This window comes from Macaca nemestrina, chromosome 17 (assembly GCF_043159975.1).
Source record: "Macaca nemestrina isolate mMacNem1 chromosome 17, mMacNem.hap1, whole genome shotgun sequence".
In the NCBI taxonomy this organism is placed as follows: domain Eukaryota; kingdom Metazoa; phylum Chordata; class Mammalia; order Primates; family Cercopithecidae; genus Macaca; species Macaca nemestrina.
In genome coordinates, this window is record NC_092141.1 from 87,569,140 (window position 1) to 87,581,491 (window position 12,352).

Here is a 12,352-nt window from a genome sequence, read left to right on the forward strand (position 1 = left end):
CTGTGCTGTTCTTTAAGCAGATGTCCCATTGCCTGCAGAAAGAGGGGATGGAAGGAAGGGCTCTGAATTGTCTATGAGGTGTGAATGAGGAGGAGCTGGACAGGGTCAAGTTTGGGATCCTGTCCTGACTCTAGACCGGCCAAACCGCATCTCTAAACAAATCATACTCCACTGGGACCTCCGTTCTCTCTGCTGTGGGAAGCGGTTGGAATGGTTAAGATTTCTACGCTCTTGCTAAGCTTTAAGTTCTCTGCTACCTGGAAGACCATCCTATGCAGAGCACCATGTCCTGAAGGTGATCCAAGAGGAAAGTGGCTGGGATGCCTGGATGGACACATGTGTAGAAATTCTGCTTCCTCACAGGTGTGGCTCATGCCCCCTTCTCCCTGAAGTGCTCCCTATTTTGCCCCATGCATTCCTTCCCAGAGGCCTGGTGTGCCATCTGCATGGCTGGCATTTACTTTAGTCACGTGCAGGCCCATCCCGTTAGCTGTTTCTGTGTGTGCGGTTCTTGTTTCCCAAACCAGGTCTCCAAGGCTCCAAGGATGCTCTTCTGTGCCCCTGCACGTACCAGGCACAGTGCAGGCAGAGTTTAGACTGGAAATCTTCCTGTGAACTTGACATCACTCCCCTAAACCGGTGCTGAGGTTGGTGCCATTCTCCCAGGTCCAGAAGCATCAGGCCACACACCACCACCACCCCAAGGAGAAGCACAGGCACTGAGGGCCAGGAGCTCTTAGCTTTTCCACCTGACGCGGAGGATACAGATGAGGCTGACATGCCCTGTTGTCAGGGGGTGGACAGCAAAGCCATTTCCTCCACCTCCAAAGTCCCCTCCTGCCCAGAATCTTCCTTCTGATTCAGGAATCTGTCATGTGGGAATCACAGCTCCTTGTCCAGAAATGTGACTGTAACCCTCCGCGTTCTCAGTCTGGGAGATTTCAGGCATGAGCCCGCACTTGGACTGCAATTCTGAACTCCTGAGTGGGCCTCCCTCCCCTGTCCCCCAGGAGGTGTAGATGAGAACTGGACGAGCCTCCCCCAAGCTGCTGACAATGGTGTCCACTCTAAAGTCAATGCTTTACGGTTCCAGGATGATTTTCTCCTTTTTTAAGGATGTGAGTTATACAGTTATATGTGTACAAAGTTTTGAAAAATTACACCATGCAGAAGATACAAAAGGCAAAACTTTCTTGCCCTACCCTGTCTTGATCCCTCTCATCTCTTCTCTCCAGAGCTCCCAGAGAAAACCGCCTTGAAGCTTTTTTGTTGAAACAGGATCTCACTTTGGCACCGAGGCTGGAGTGCAGCGGCGCGATCATGGCTCACTGCAGCCTCAAAGTTCTGAGCTCAAGTGATCCTCCGTCCTCAGCCCGCCAGAGGGGATTACAGGTGTGAGTCACGGGGCTGGGCCATGCACCATTTTTAAGGTTTTATCTGCTGTGTGTCACTCTGTGTATCCACATGGTGCTTACACCGGGGCCTTCATAAGTCTCCATTTGTAATAATCGAGTCCCACTAAGTGACTGCTGTTGGCCCCCAGGCATCCTGAACGCAGTGGTTTAAACTTATCGGTAACCTGCTCGTGACAGAAGGCACGAGACAAGGGGTGAAGCACCCAAAGTGGGTCATTTTTACTCTTGGCTAACAGCTCTGGGCATGGTGGAGGCTGCTGCAAAGCCTTGGTTTCCCCATAACAGATGTTTGGGCCTGACTTATTTTCTGCCTGGGGGATTATTGTCAAGGGGGGTAGGGATGGACGCTGCGGGTGTCCTAGGGTAGGAGCAGTCTGAGAAGTGGAGGTCAAGATGCACCCAGTTCTGTTTTTACCTCAATGGTCTGGATGCGGTGGGAGAAGGAATTCATCCTGGAAAAGGCAAGAGAAGAAGGGAACTCCCAAGGCACGGGCTCTTTGTCCTTAGAGGAGAGAAAGAGACGATGCGGCGTTTGCTTCAAATGTCCCCACTTTCTCAAATGTCGGGGCCCATGTGAACTCGCTCGTGCCTCGCCTCGGCCCTCGCCCTGTACGGAAAGGCTACCTTAAAGAAAAGCTTCATGTTCGTGCAGCAGAAGTCGTATGTCTGGTAGAGCTCCTTCAGCACGTTCACGGCCAGGGAGATGCCGCTCAGGACTTCCTCGATTTCGCCTTGCAGGCCCTTCAGCACCTCTTCCGGGCTCAGGAAGGTTCGTGTCTGGGCAAAAGAGAAGACAGACATCGAAAGCTCTGACAAGCCATTTGGGGTGATGTCCAGGCACGCCGCCTGCAGGAGCCGCGATCTGTTCTGATGTGTGGATGTCCGAAGTAACCCCTCCCAGCTGCCCACTGCTGGGCCGTTCTTAGGGGACCGAGCTGCCTTCCCCTCCTCAGCCCCTCCTCCTTTGCCAAGGCTGCAGCATCATGGACGGGGGTCACAGATGATGACAGGCCCTCCAGGGACAGGGGACCCCAGTGCCCTTCTGGTCGTGAAGATGGGGTCACAGCACGGTTTTAATATACAGAGGTGGCCCAGGGGATACAGCCGTTCAGCTCAAACACGTGCTTATGAATGGGAGGAAGGAAAGAAAGTCTCTGCTAAGGGAGACAGAGGGTGGCTCGATGTGGGGTTAGAGAGACGCACAAAGCACTGGACGGGTCTCGGGGTGCTGGGACTCTCGGGGCAGACCTCCTGCTCCGTCCCTGTCTTCCCTTTCTTCTCCCTCAGTGCTCTCCCTAGAACTTAGGCAGCCTCGAGGAGGGCTCCATCTCGGCTCGGGGCCTGAAAAGGCTTGTGCCGACATCTTGGCCTGCTCTCAAACTGCTGGGGAACACGGGCAGCAGGAAAACAGTGAACCGGGGAGGGGCCCCAGCCAGGAGGGGAGGGAGGGGACCCGGGGGGCCAGGGGAGGGTTACCATCTCGATGATTTGGTTGCAGAACTCCTGCAGGATGACGATGATCCTGACGGGTGTGTTATAGTACTCAGAGGTGGCCCAGATGAAGCAGATGGTGTCCAGCACCTTGGCGATGAAGGTGGGGAGCTGGGGGGAGATGGGCCCAGGCACACTGGAGGGGACCGGCCTCTGCATCTTATCCCAGCGTCCCAGCCCTCCCCTTCCCATGGCTGTCACTGGGCACCCAGGAGAGGGTCCCCAAGGAGGAGGGGAGAGGCAACTCCCTAGGTCCACACATCTGATGACAGCCAAGAACCCCATGGCCCCACGTGCCTTGAAGAAACAAGACCCTCCCCACCAAAGTCAGCTCTGCCTTGCCAGCACACCATTGTGAAGTCAGCTTGCTCCATCTCCTCCAGCAGTATCCGTAGGGGCTTCAAATAGAGCACAATGTCGTTGGCTTCCTTCAGCCCTGCACAGAACAAGAACAAGCTCCCACCGGTAAGGAGCGGAAATTGCTCAGAAACGACGCGGATGCGGCTCCCTGTGCCGAGACCTGCTCCCTTCAGGAAACGGGGCCTTTCTCAAGTAGAGGGGGCTGAGAAAGCTGCTTGCAGAGGGAGGCCAACGTCCTAGGGTTGGCGACAGGCCTGACCCAGCCCTCCCGGGAGGCACGGACAGCTTCATGCAGAAGTCATGGCGGGGTCACAGGCTCACCTTCCGTGACGTTGGTGTAAACGTTTTGCAGCGCTGGCCAGTAGCAGCTTTTGGCTTTCTCTAGGATCTCAACAATCTTGTTCACTTTGGGTCTGTTTAGCTGAGAAGGGGAGAAAAGATCCACCTTTCATTGACCTGGAAGACCCTAAGGTGAGGCCAACCTGACCTTGTGGCTGGCTGGGGCTGCCGAATTTCCGCAGGTCATCAGAGCCCTCAGGACTCCTGGGAGGTAGGCACTGGGAGGCTGAGAGCTCAGCCAGGTCACACAGCTGGGACGATGCTGCAGCCTCACAGGACAGAGGAGGCCGTACCTGCTCATGGATACACTTGAGGTTCAGCAGCCGGGCATCCCAGAACTCAAACTCCACCCGGGGCAGGGGGTGCAGCCCGTCCAGCAGCGCCTGGGCTGAGTCTTTGCTCAGCACATCCCGGATCTGGTGGGACCAGTCGATGATGATGGTCTCGATGGCGTGCAGGAGCGAGTTGTCCAGCGAAGAGGGGATCCTACACGATAGAAGGTTGGGGCGTTGCTCTCATGGCGACACACACATGGGTCCCCCCAAGCTCTCCCCTGAAGCCTTCTGCCCACCAATCCCAAACCAGCAGCAGCAGCACTGTCTGGTCTCATGTCCTTGGTGCCTCCAGCCACCTCGGGGAGGCTAAAGAAGTTCCCAAGACCCCCAGCTAGGAAGAGACCCCAGGGAAACAACGGGTGTGGTCAGAGATGCCAGTGCCTGGAGGTGCTCACCTCCAAGGAAGAGGGAGAGCATTAAGCAAACCCTATTTAAACCCTATTCAAGATGGCTCCTCTGGCGCCACCACCGGGCATGGTGCTTGAGGCTTTGTGAATGATCAGTGGAGGACTTGCCCACGTGAGGCAAGCATGGAACAAATTGTCACGAGGGTCTCACATATCAGGGAGGTTGCAAATTGTGGCGACGCAGATGCGAGGGGACACCTTGGAGTCCCTTGGGCTTCCCAGGTCCTCTGGGGCACCGCAGCCCCTACACAGACTGCTGAGAGTCCCTCCCACTCCCACTCACTGACCCTCTCCCGCATCTTAAAGCTGTGCCTCCTGTTTCCTGGCCATGCTAACAGGTGGGACACCTTCTGCATGCCCGGTGGTGACTGGACCAGCACACACGTGTGACCCGGGTGGGGTGGCGGGTGCAGGTGCCAAAGCCCCAGGGGCTGCAGAGCCTGCTCCCTCCCTTCCCTGCTTCCATCTTCCTCAGTCTCAGCACCACCTAATGCACCACACCTTGCCCTGCTTTTCCCTGGATTTAACACATGAAGCCACTCTGCAGGGAAACAGGTGTAGGAGTGTCAAGCACATGCCACTTTCCCACCCAGCGGCGGCCGGGAGCAGCTGGGCCCACATACCTCTCCATGGACTCCAGCGTGCCGTCCAGGCTGCCCAGGTGCTCCGGGATGGGCAGCAGGGTTTTGCCTTTGATCTTGCCACTCATCACAAACATTTCGTTCTTCAGCCTGTGGACCTGCTTCACAATGTCTTCCGAGACCACCTGGGGCCATCCAGCCATGTTCTCGCGTTGGTTTAACAGAGAATAGAGGACCTAAAAGGAAACACTTCTGTGGTTCCGCCTCCTGTGCCTTCACCAGCTCGGCAACTGCAGAGCTGGGTCCCCAGGGGAATTCCAAAGACCCGGCATCTGGAGTCCTGGGAAAACTGGGTCCTTCTTCCAGAAGGAGATGGAACTGGTCATGGAGTTTATACCAGCTGCCCTGTCCTGGTGGTGCCAAAGCCATTCCCAAGTTCTTGCACCCCTAGCACACACTCTTTGCTAAAGGCCTAGGAGGACTGTGGTGGGTCAAACTGTATCCCCCAAATCCATCTGCTGAAGCCCTGACTCCCAGCACCTCAAAATGTGACTATTTGGAGACAGGTTCTTTAAAGAGGTAAGCGCTGGGGGCAGTGGCTCATGCCTGTAATCCTAGCACTTTGGAAGGCCGAGGCGGGTGGATTACCTGACGTCAAGAGTTTGAGACCAGCCTGGCCAGCATGGGGAAACCTCGTCTCTACTAAAAATACAAGAAGTAGCCGGGCATGGTGACCCATGCCTGTAATCCCAGCTACTTGGGAGGCTGAGGCAGGAGAATCATTTGAACCCGGGAGGCGGAGCTCGCAGTGAGCCAAGATTGTGCCATTGCACTCCAGACTGGGCAACAGAGCAAAAACTCCATCTCAAAAAATAAATAAATAAATAAATAAAGAGGTGAGTAGTTAAAATGAGGTTACTAGGGTGGGCCCTAGTCTGACAGGTGTCCTTACGAGGAGGGGAGATTAGACACGCACAGAAGGTCGACCACGTGAGGACACAGGGAGAAGATGGCCATCTGCAAGTCAATGAGAGAGGCCTTGGGGAAAACCAACCCAGCCGACACCTTCATCTTCAACCTCCAGCCTCCAGAACTGTGCGAGTGTCGGGTGCACAAGCCGAGCATGCAGGCCCCTGTGCTACAGACAAGAAGGGTGATGACCAGGAAGGCTAAGATACTCCCATTCTGGAGGTCCAACTCCCCAAACTGTGTCCCTCCCCCGACCGACACAGTACCTGCCAAGGGTGACAGCAGAGGGACACATAACATGACATTCCATTTTTTCACTTTTTTTTTTTTTTTTGAGACGGAGTCTCGCTCTGTCGCCCAGGCTGGAGTGCAGTGGCCGGATCTCAGCTCACTGCAAGCTCCACCTCCCGGGTTTACGCCATTCTCCTGCCTCAGCCTCCCGAGTAGCTGGGACTACAGGCGCCCGCCACATCGCCGGGGTAGTTTTTTGTATTTTTCAGTAGGGACGGGGTTTCACCATGCACCGTGTTAGCCAGGATGGTCTCGATCTCCTGACCTCATGATCTGCCCATCTCGGCCTCCCAAAGTGCTGGGATTACACGCTCGAGCCACCGCGCCCGGCCTTTTTCACTTTTTTTTTTTTTTTTTTTTTTTTGAGACGGAGTCTTGCTCTGTCACCCAGGCTGGAGTGCAGTGGCCGGATCTCAGCTCACTGCAAGCTCCGCCTCCCGGGTTTACGCCATTCTCCTGCCTCAGCCTCCCGAGTAGCTGGGACTACAGGCGCCCGCCACCTCGCCCGGCTATTTTTTTTGTATTTTTTTTGTATTTTTTTAGTAGAGACGGGGTTTCACCGTGTTAGCCGGGATCGTCTCTCGATCTCCTGACCTCGTGATCCGCCCGTCTCGGCCTCCCAAAGTGCTGGGATTACAGGCTTGAGCCACCGCACCCGGCCTTTTTCACCTTTTTTAACTCAAAGTCTCAAAATTGGGGAAATCTATCTGCCGGTACTCAGTCCACGCCTTCCCAGGCCACGGGTGGCAACCGCACCCGGCACAGCACGGCAGTCCCAGTGCTGTCCAGAAAGAACAAGGGGATGCACGGGGCTTCTCAGATTTCAAGGGCACGAGCACCACCTGGAGGTCTTGTTAGACAGCAGGTCTGTGCCTGGGCATGGTGGCTTACGCCTGTAATCCCAACAGTTTGGGAGGCTGAGGCAGGAGGATCGCTTGAGCCCAGGAGTCTGAGACCATCTTGGGCAACAGGCTATTTTTTGGTGAGACCTCATCGCTACCAAAAACTACAAAAATTAGCCAGGTGTGGTGATGCATGCCTGTGGTCCCAGCCTGGGAGGCTGAGGCTGGAGGACTGGTTGAACTTAGGAGGTTGAGGCTGCAGTAAGCTGTGCTCCCACCATTGCACACCAGCCTGGGCAGCAGAGTGAGACCCTGTCTCAAAAAAAAGATTAAAAAACCAAAAGCAAGCAGGTCTGTCTCAGCAGGTCAGGGTGGACGGGGCCCAAGCACCTGCATTTCCAATCCCTCCCCAGCTCTGTGGCTGCTGCTGGCCCAGGGACCACAGGTTGAGCAGCAGGACTGAAGGCCACTCCCAAGAAGTCAGCCGTGCTCGAGACCTCCGATGCCAGCCTGGACGCGCTCACCTCCTCCACCACTGCGATCAGCTGGTCCACGGGCGTGGGGCTGATGTCACCGTAAAGGAGCCGGGCCTTGTAGTTGTCCTTGTTGATGTTATCGGGCTTTGTCTTGATAAAGTAAACCCCTTTGGACTTGAGGGACTCGGGGAAGCCCAGGCAGGGTACGATCATGCCGGCTGCATTGAGCGTCAGCACCAGCACCCGGACGTCAGGCTTTTCAAAGAACTCCGTGAACAGGGCCACGTTCTCCTCGGCGCCTATCAGCTTGCTCCACTTGTCCGGCTTGAACTTTAGGACGACGGAGGCAACTTCCTCCAGATACTCTAGTCTGACGTCTGGGGTCATTGTCATCTTGGCCTTTCCTTACACAGTGGTATCTGTTAAGAGTGCAAGAAGCAGGTGCGAACCGTCTCCCGGGCTCCCTAATTTCCCACCCATCCCTGGGACCGCAGGAAATCTCTGTTCTACCAGAGCAGGAACAAAAGAGTTGGTCGTCAGTGTGCAGTTTTTAGTTGTGGATGGGTTGGGGTGGAGAGAGATGGGGAAGGGTGCTATCTGTGTGCTTTAGCCGGTGCTGGCACCTGCCCCGGCCCCACCATGGGGGGTCTCCCAGGAGTGAGGCTGCCCAAAAGTGGTGTGTGCTTATGCTCCTGTGACCATAAAGTTCAGAGGATGGGAAAGATAGAGATCAACACTGGAGAAAAGAGAGAAAAGGAAATGATCACTGCCAGACAGTGTGAAGGGGATGGGATAGGAAAAGGCAAAACGAGAGGCTGGAGGGTCAGGTTGAAATGTCCCGGGAAAGCAATAAAAGACGTCGCAGTCTCAGAGTATATGGAAAACGCAAGAAGGAAGCAGAGCCCATGTGCAGGCAGTGAGACTCAGTGCTGTTTTAGCCCCAGCCGTGGTACACTTTACTTTTACCCTGCTCTGCACCCCCCTTCTCCCTCCAGCCCCCAGCGTGATCCCCTAAAGGACTCAAGCTGCAGATTCCTGACAGACCCCTCACAAGCTTCTCAGATGCTCAGGGGCAGGGTTAACTAGAGAGTTGGAGGGAAGGGATCCCCTTAAAGAGCACCCTGAAGTCTCAAAGGTTAGGCAAGTGAGGTCCTCACTGTAGGCACGGAATTTAAAGGCACACCCAAACAGTTATCAAGAGAGAAGGCGTGTCAATATTTTTAAAAATCAAAATGAGTGCAGACAAATTCATGACGAACAAAATATCAAAGTTTCAAATATAAAGACAGGCTCTGGCAAGAGGCCTGGGGTGGGGGCCTTGGAGGCGAGTTCTCCAAGGGCAGGGTTGAATGCAAAGGGTCGCCTGATGCAGTGTTTTCATTAGTCTGCGAGGTAGGGAGCTCCTGAATTTCTGGGGGAACCCTGGGGTACCTGGCTGCTCTGGGGGTCCGTGGGCTGGCGCTGGCCTGCTCCAGACCTGGCAGCTGCTGAAAAGCATCAGCGTGGACAGATGACGTTGGAAGCACTCACAAATTCTACCTTTTGGTTTGACCCAAGCTATTGCTTTTAAGTTTCTAACAGCCTACAGTTCCCCAAAAGACACTGATACCATGGAAGAGCTTGTATTTCACCCTGGCCACTATATATCGGCAAAACAACTATACGATGGGAAGCAGTAGTGGGCAGCATGCTATTCAAATGGTCTAGGAGTTATTCAGGGCACCAAACATCTCTGTGAGAGGACGTGGGGAATATTTGGCCAGCAAGTGGCAGAAACATGGCGGTCCATGAGCAAAGCTGCCCGATTCAGGCATATCTGTGAAAGGAAAAGGGGACACCACTAGGCAAGTAGGAGGAGCACCACGTGGCATTCATGGAGATGACTCATTCACCAGGTTCCCACAGGGTACAGCATGCTGCTGCATTAATCTCCATCCGGATCTCCGAGACCCGAGGAGGTGTCACGTCCTCACTTCCTACGGGGATCAGGAACTCAGGGGAGCCCGAGTCCTGGAAGGTTCCTGATTGGAAGCCTTGCCAAGCTGGTCAGGCGACTGGACTGGAGGGAAACGTCCTCTGGTTTTACTGATTTGGTGAATTTGGGCTTTCACAAAATCATCTTTTCTTCTAAGAACGGCATGGGGTGGGCTGCCTCCCAACCCATAGTGTGTGTGGGCTGAGGGGCCCCTACACCCCGCAAGTCTCTCGCACGATCAGGCAGTCTCATCTCAGGCTCCCACCCAGCCGTTTCCCGGGGTGAAGGCCAGGAGGTCCCGGTTAACAATAGGGTTGTCCCACATCATGCTTCTGGAGGGGCATAGATGGCTTCTCTGGGAGGTGGCCCCTGCCCCAGGCCCGCAGGACTCCACAGGAGGAGCTGGGGCTGGAGGCTTCCAGGAGAAGCCAGGGGGCTGAGGCAAGGCTTTCCCAGGAGCAGGGAAGAGTCTGGAGCCCTGGAAGTGGCCAGGCTGGTAGGGGGCAGCCAGCCCTGGGGGCCCAGAGCCATGACCGCTCCCGGTGGCAAGCAGAGCCACTTCCAGGGTAAGTGGAGGGTCTGCCGTCTGCCAGGGCCTGGGTCCCACCTCCATCCTCTGAAGGCCTCCCTGCTCCCTCCAGCTTGGCTTCCGAACCCCCAGCATGGTTGAAGGCTGCTCACCAGCTTAAGGCAAACAGCTTCTCCCACAAACTGATGAGCAACTCTTTCCCAAACCAGGAAAGAAAATGGCTCCCTTCCCTCGAGGAGCTTCAACTGCCACAGAACTTCTGGAAGTCTCCTCAGGGTACCTGGGGCTTCTAGAACCTTCCCCTTGGGACCCAAGTAACCAATGATCACGCAGCAAATGAGGAACCAACCGTCACCCCACAGTGGAAAGGCTCTTAGATGATCATTTTGAGGGAAGGTTGGAGGGGGACAGGGTCATGCTCTGTCACTCAGGCTGGAGTGCAGTGGTATGACCATAGCTCACTGCAGCCTCAAACTCCTGGGCTTATGTGATTCCCCCCACCTCGGCCTCCCGAGAAGCTGGGACAAAAGATGCACACCACCACACCCGGCTAATTTTTGTACTTTTTGTCGAGACGAGGTCTCACTCTGTTGCCTAGGCTGGTCTCAAACTCCTGGCCTCAAGCAATCCTCCCAAAGTGGAAAGGAAGACATTATCTCTGTTCACAATGAGGTGATCTTGTATGTAGAAAATCCTAAGAAATCCATAGAATCGTAGAGCTAATAAAGGAGTTCAGCAAGTTTGCAGTACATGAGATATTTGAAAATTAATTATATCTCTCTATAATTATATTAGGAAAATCTGATGATGAAATTTAGAAAACAATTCCCATTTACAATAGCATCAAAAACAACAAAATACTTAGGAATAAACTTTTAAAAGAAGCGTTAAGACTTGTACACTGAAAACTGCAAAACATCATCGAAATAAAGATGACCTAAATCAGTGGAGACATGCTGTGTTCATGGGTTATAAGATTGACAATTCTCAAGTTGACCTACAGATTCAACACAATCTCTATCAAACTCTCAGCTGCCTTTTTTGTAGAAATGACCCTCGATTTTCTAGGGAAGTATGAGGGAACAAAAACAGTCAAAACAACTTTGAAAAAGAACAAAGTTTGAGGACTCACACTTCCTGATTTCAAAACTCACTATAAAGCTACAGTGACCAAGACAGCGCTACCAGCATAACAATAGACAGAGATCACTAGAATAGAGGTTCCAGAAATAAATGCATACATCTGTGCACAACTGAGTTAGCAAAGGTGCCAAGACAATTCAATGGGAAAAGAATCACCTTTTCAACAAATGGTATTTGAACAAGAGAATATCCACATGTGGAAGAACAAAGCTGAGCCCTTACCTCACACCATCTACACGAATTAACTCAGCATAGATTAACAGAATACAAGAGCCAAATGTAAGAGCTAAAACTATAAAACTCTTAGAAGAAAACACAGGAGTCAATGTGACCTCAGATAAGGCAATGATGTCTTATATATGACACCAAAAGCATAAGTGACCAAAGGAAAAAAGTTTAACTTCATCAAAACTAAAAACTTTTTTGTGCTTTGAAAGGCACTCCAAAAAGAGAAAAGATGAGCCATAGAACAGGAGAAAATATTTGCAAATCATATCTGACAAGGGACTTGTCAAAATACAATAAAACAACCTAATTTTAAGGAGTAAAGGATATAGATATTTCTTCAAGAAAGATACACAAATGACCAATATGCACATGGAAAGCAGCTTAATATCTTTAGCCATTAGGAAAATGCAAATCAAAGTAAAATGAACATCAGTGAGGTCCCTAGAGTAGTCAAATTCATTAAATAGAATGGAGATTGCCAAGGGCTAGGGAGGGATAATAGGAATTTATTTTTTAGTGGGGCTGTTAGAGGCATTTGAACCAGAGCCACTCCATTTTGAACAGGGTCTGGGTAAAATGAGGCTGAGACCCACTGGGCTGCATTCCCAGGAGGTTAAGGCATTCTTAGTCACAGGGTGAGACAGGAGGTCAGCACAACATACAGGTCATCAAGACCTTGCTGATAAAACAGATTGCAGTAAAGCAGCGGCCAAAACCCACTAAAACCCAGATGGTGACAAGAGTGACCTATGGTCATCCTCACTGCTACATTCCCACCGGCACCGTAACAGTTTACAAATGCCACGACGATGTCAGGAAGTTACCCCAGATGGTCTAAAAAGAGGAGGCATGAATAATCCACCCCTTGTTTAGCATATCCTCAGGAAAAAACCATAAAAAGGGACAACCAGCGGCCCTCAGACTGCTCTGCCTATGGAGTTGCCATTCTTTCATTCCTTTACTTTCCTAAT

General features: G+C 52.9%; 1 protein-coding gene across 1 annotated transcript in view; it reads right to left on the reverse strand.

The window, feature by feature from the left end:
- Nucleotides 1-10,266, reverse strand: part of LOC105469383 (dynein axonemal heavy chain 17) — a 152,411-nt gene extending 142,145 nt beyond the window's left edge. Inside the window, exons 1-9 of the mRNA XM_071081739.1 lie at nucleotides 10,163-10,266; nucleotides 7,555-7,925; nucleotides 4,971-5,164; nucleotides 3,899-4,091; nucleotides 3,588-3,687; nucleotides 3,257-3,342; nucleotides 2,892-3,017; nucleotides 2,040-2,192; nucleotides 1,831-1,917 (exon numbers count right to left, since the gene is read on the reverse strand). Coding sequence (XP_070937840.1) covers nucleotides 1,831-1,917; nucleotides 2,040-2,192; nucleotides 2,892-3,017; nucleotides 3,257-3,342; nucleotides 3,588-3,687; nucleotides 3,899-4,091; nucleotides 4,971-5,164; nucleotides 7,555-7,899 — 1,284 coding nt within the window. The 5' untranslated portion in view covers nucleotides 7,900-7,925; nucleotides 10,163-10,266. The remainder of the gene's footprint in view (nucleotides 1-1,830; nucleotides 1,918-2,039; nucleotides 2,193-2,891; nucleotides 3,018-3,256; nucleotides 3,343-3,587; nucleotides 3,688-3,898; nucleotides 4,092-4,970; nucleotides 5,165-7,554; nucleotides 7,926-10,162) is intronic.
- Between the last annotated feature and the right edge of the window lie 2,086 nt (nucleotides 10,267-12,352).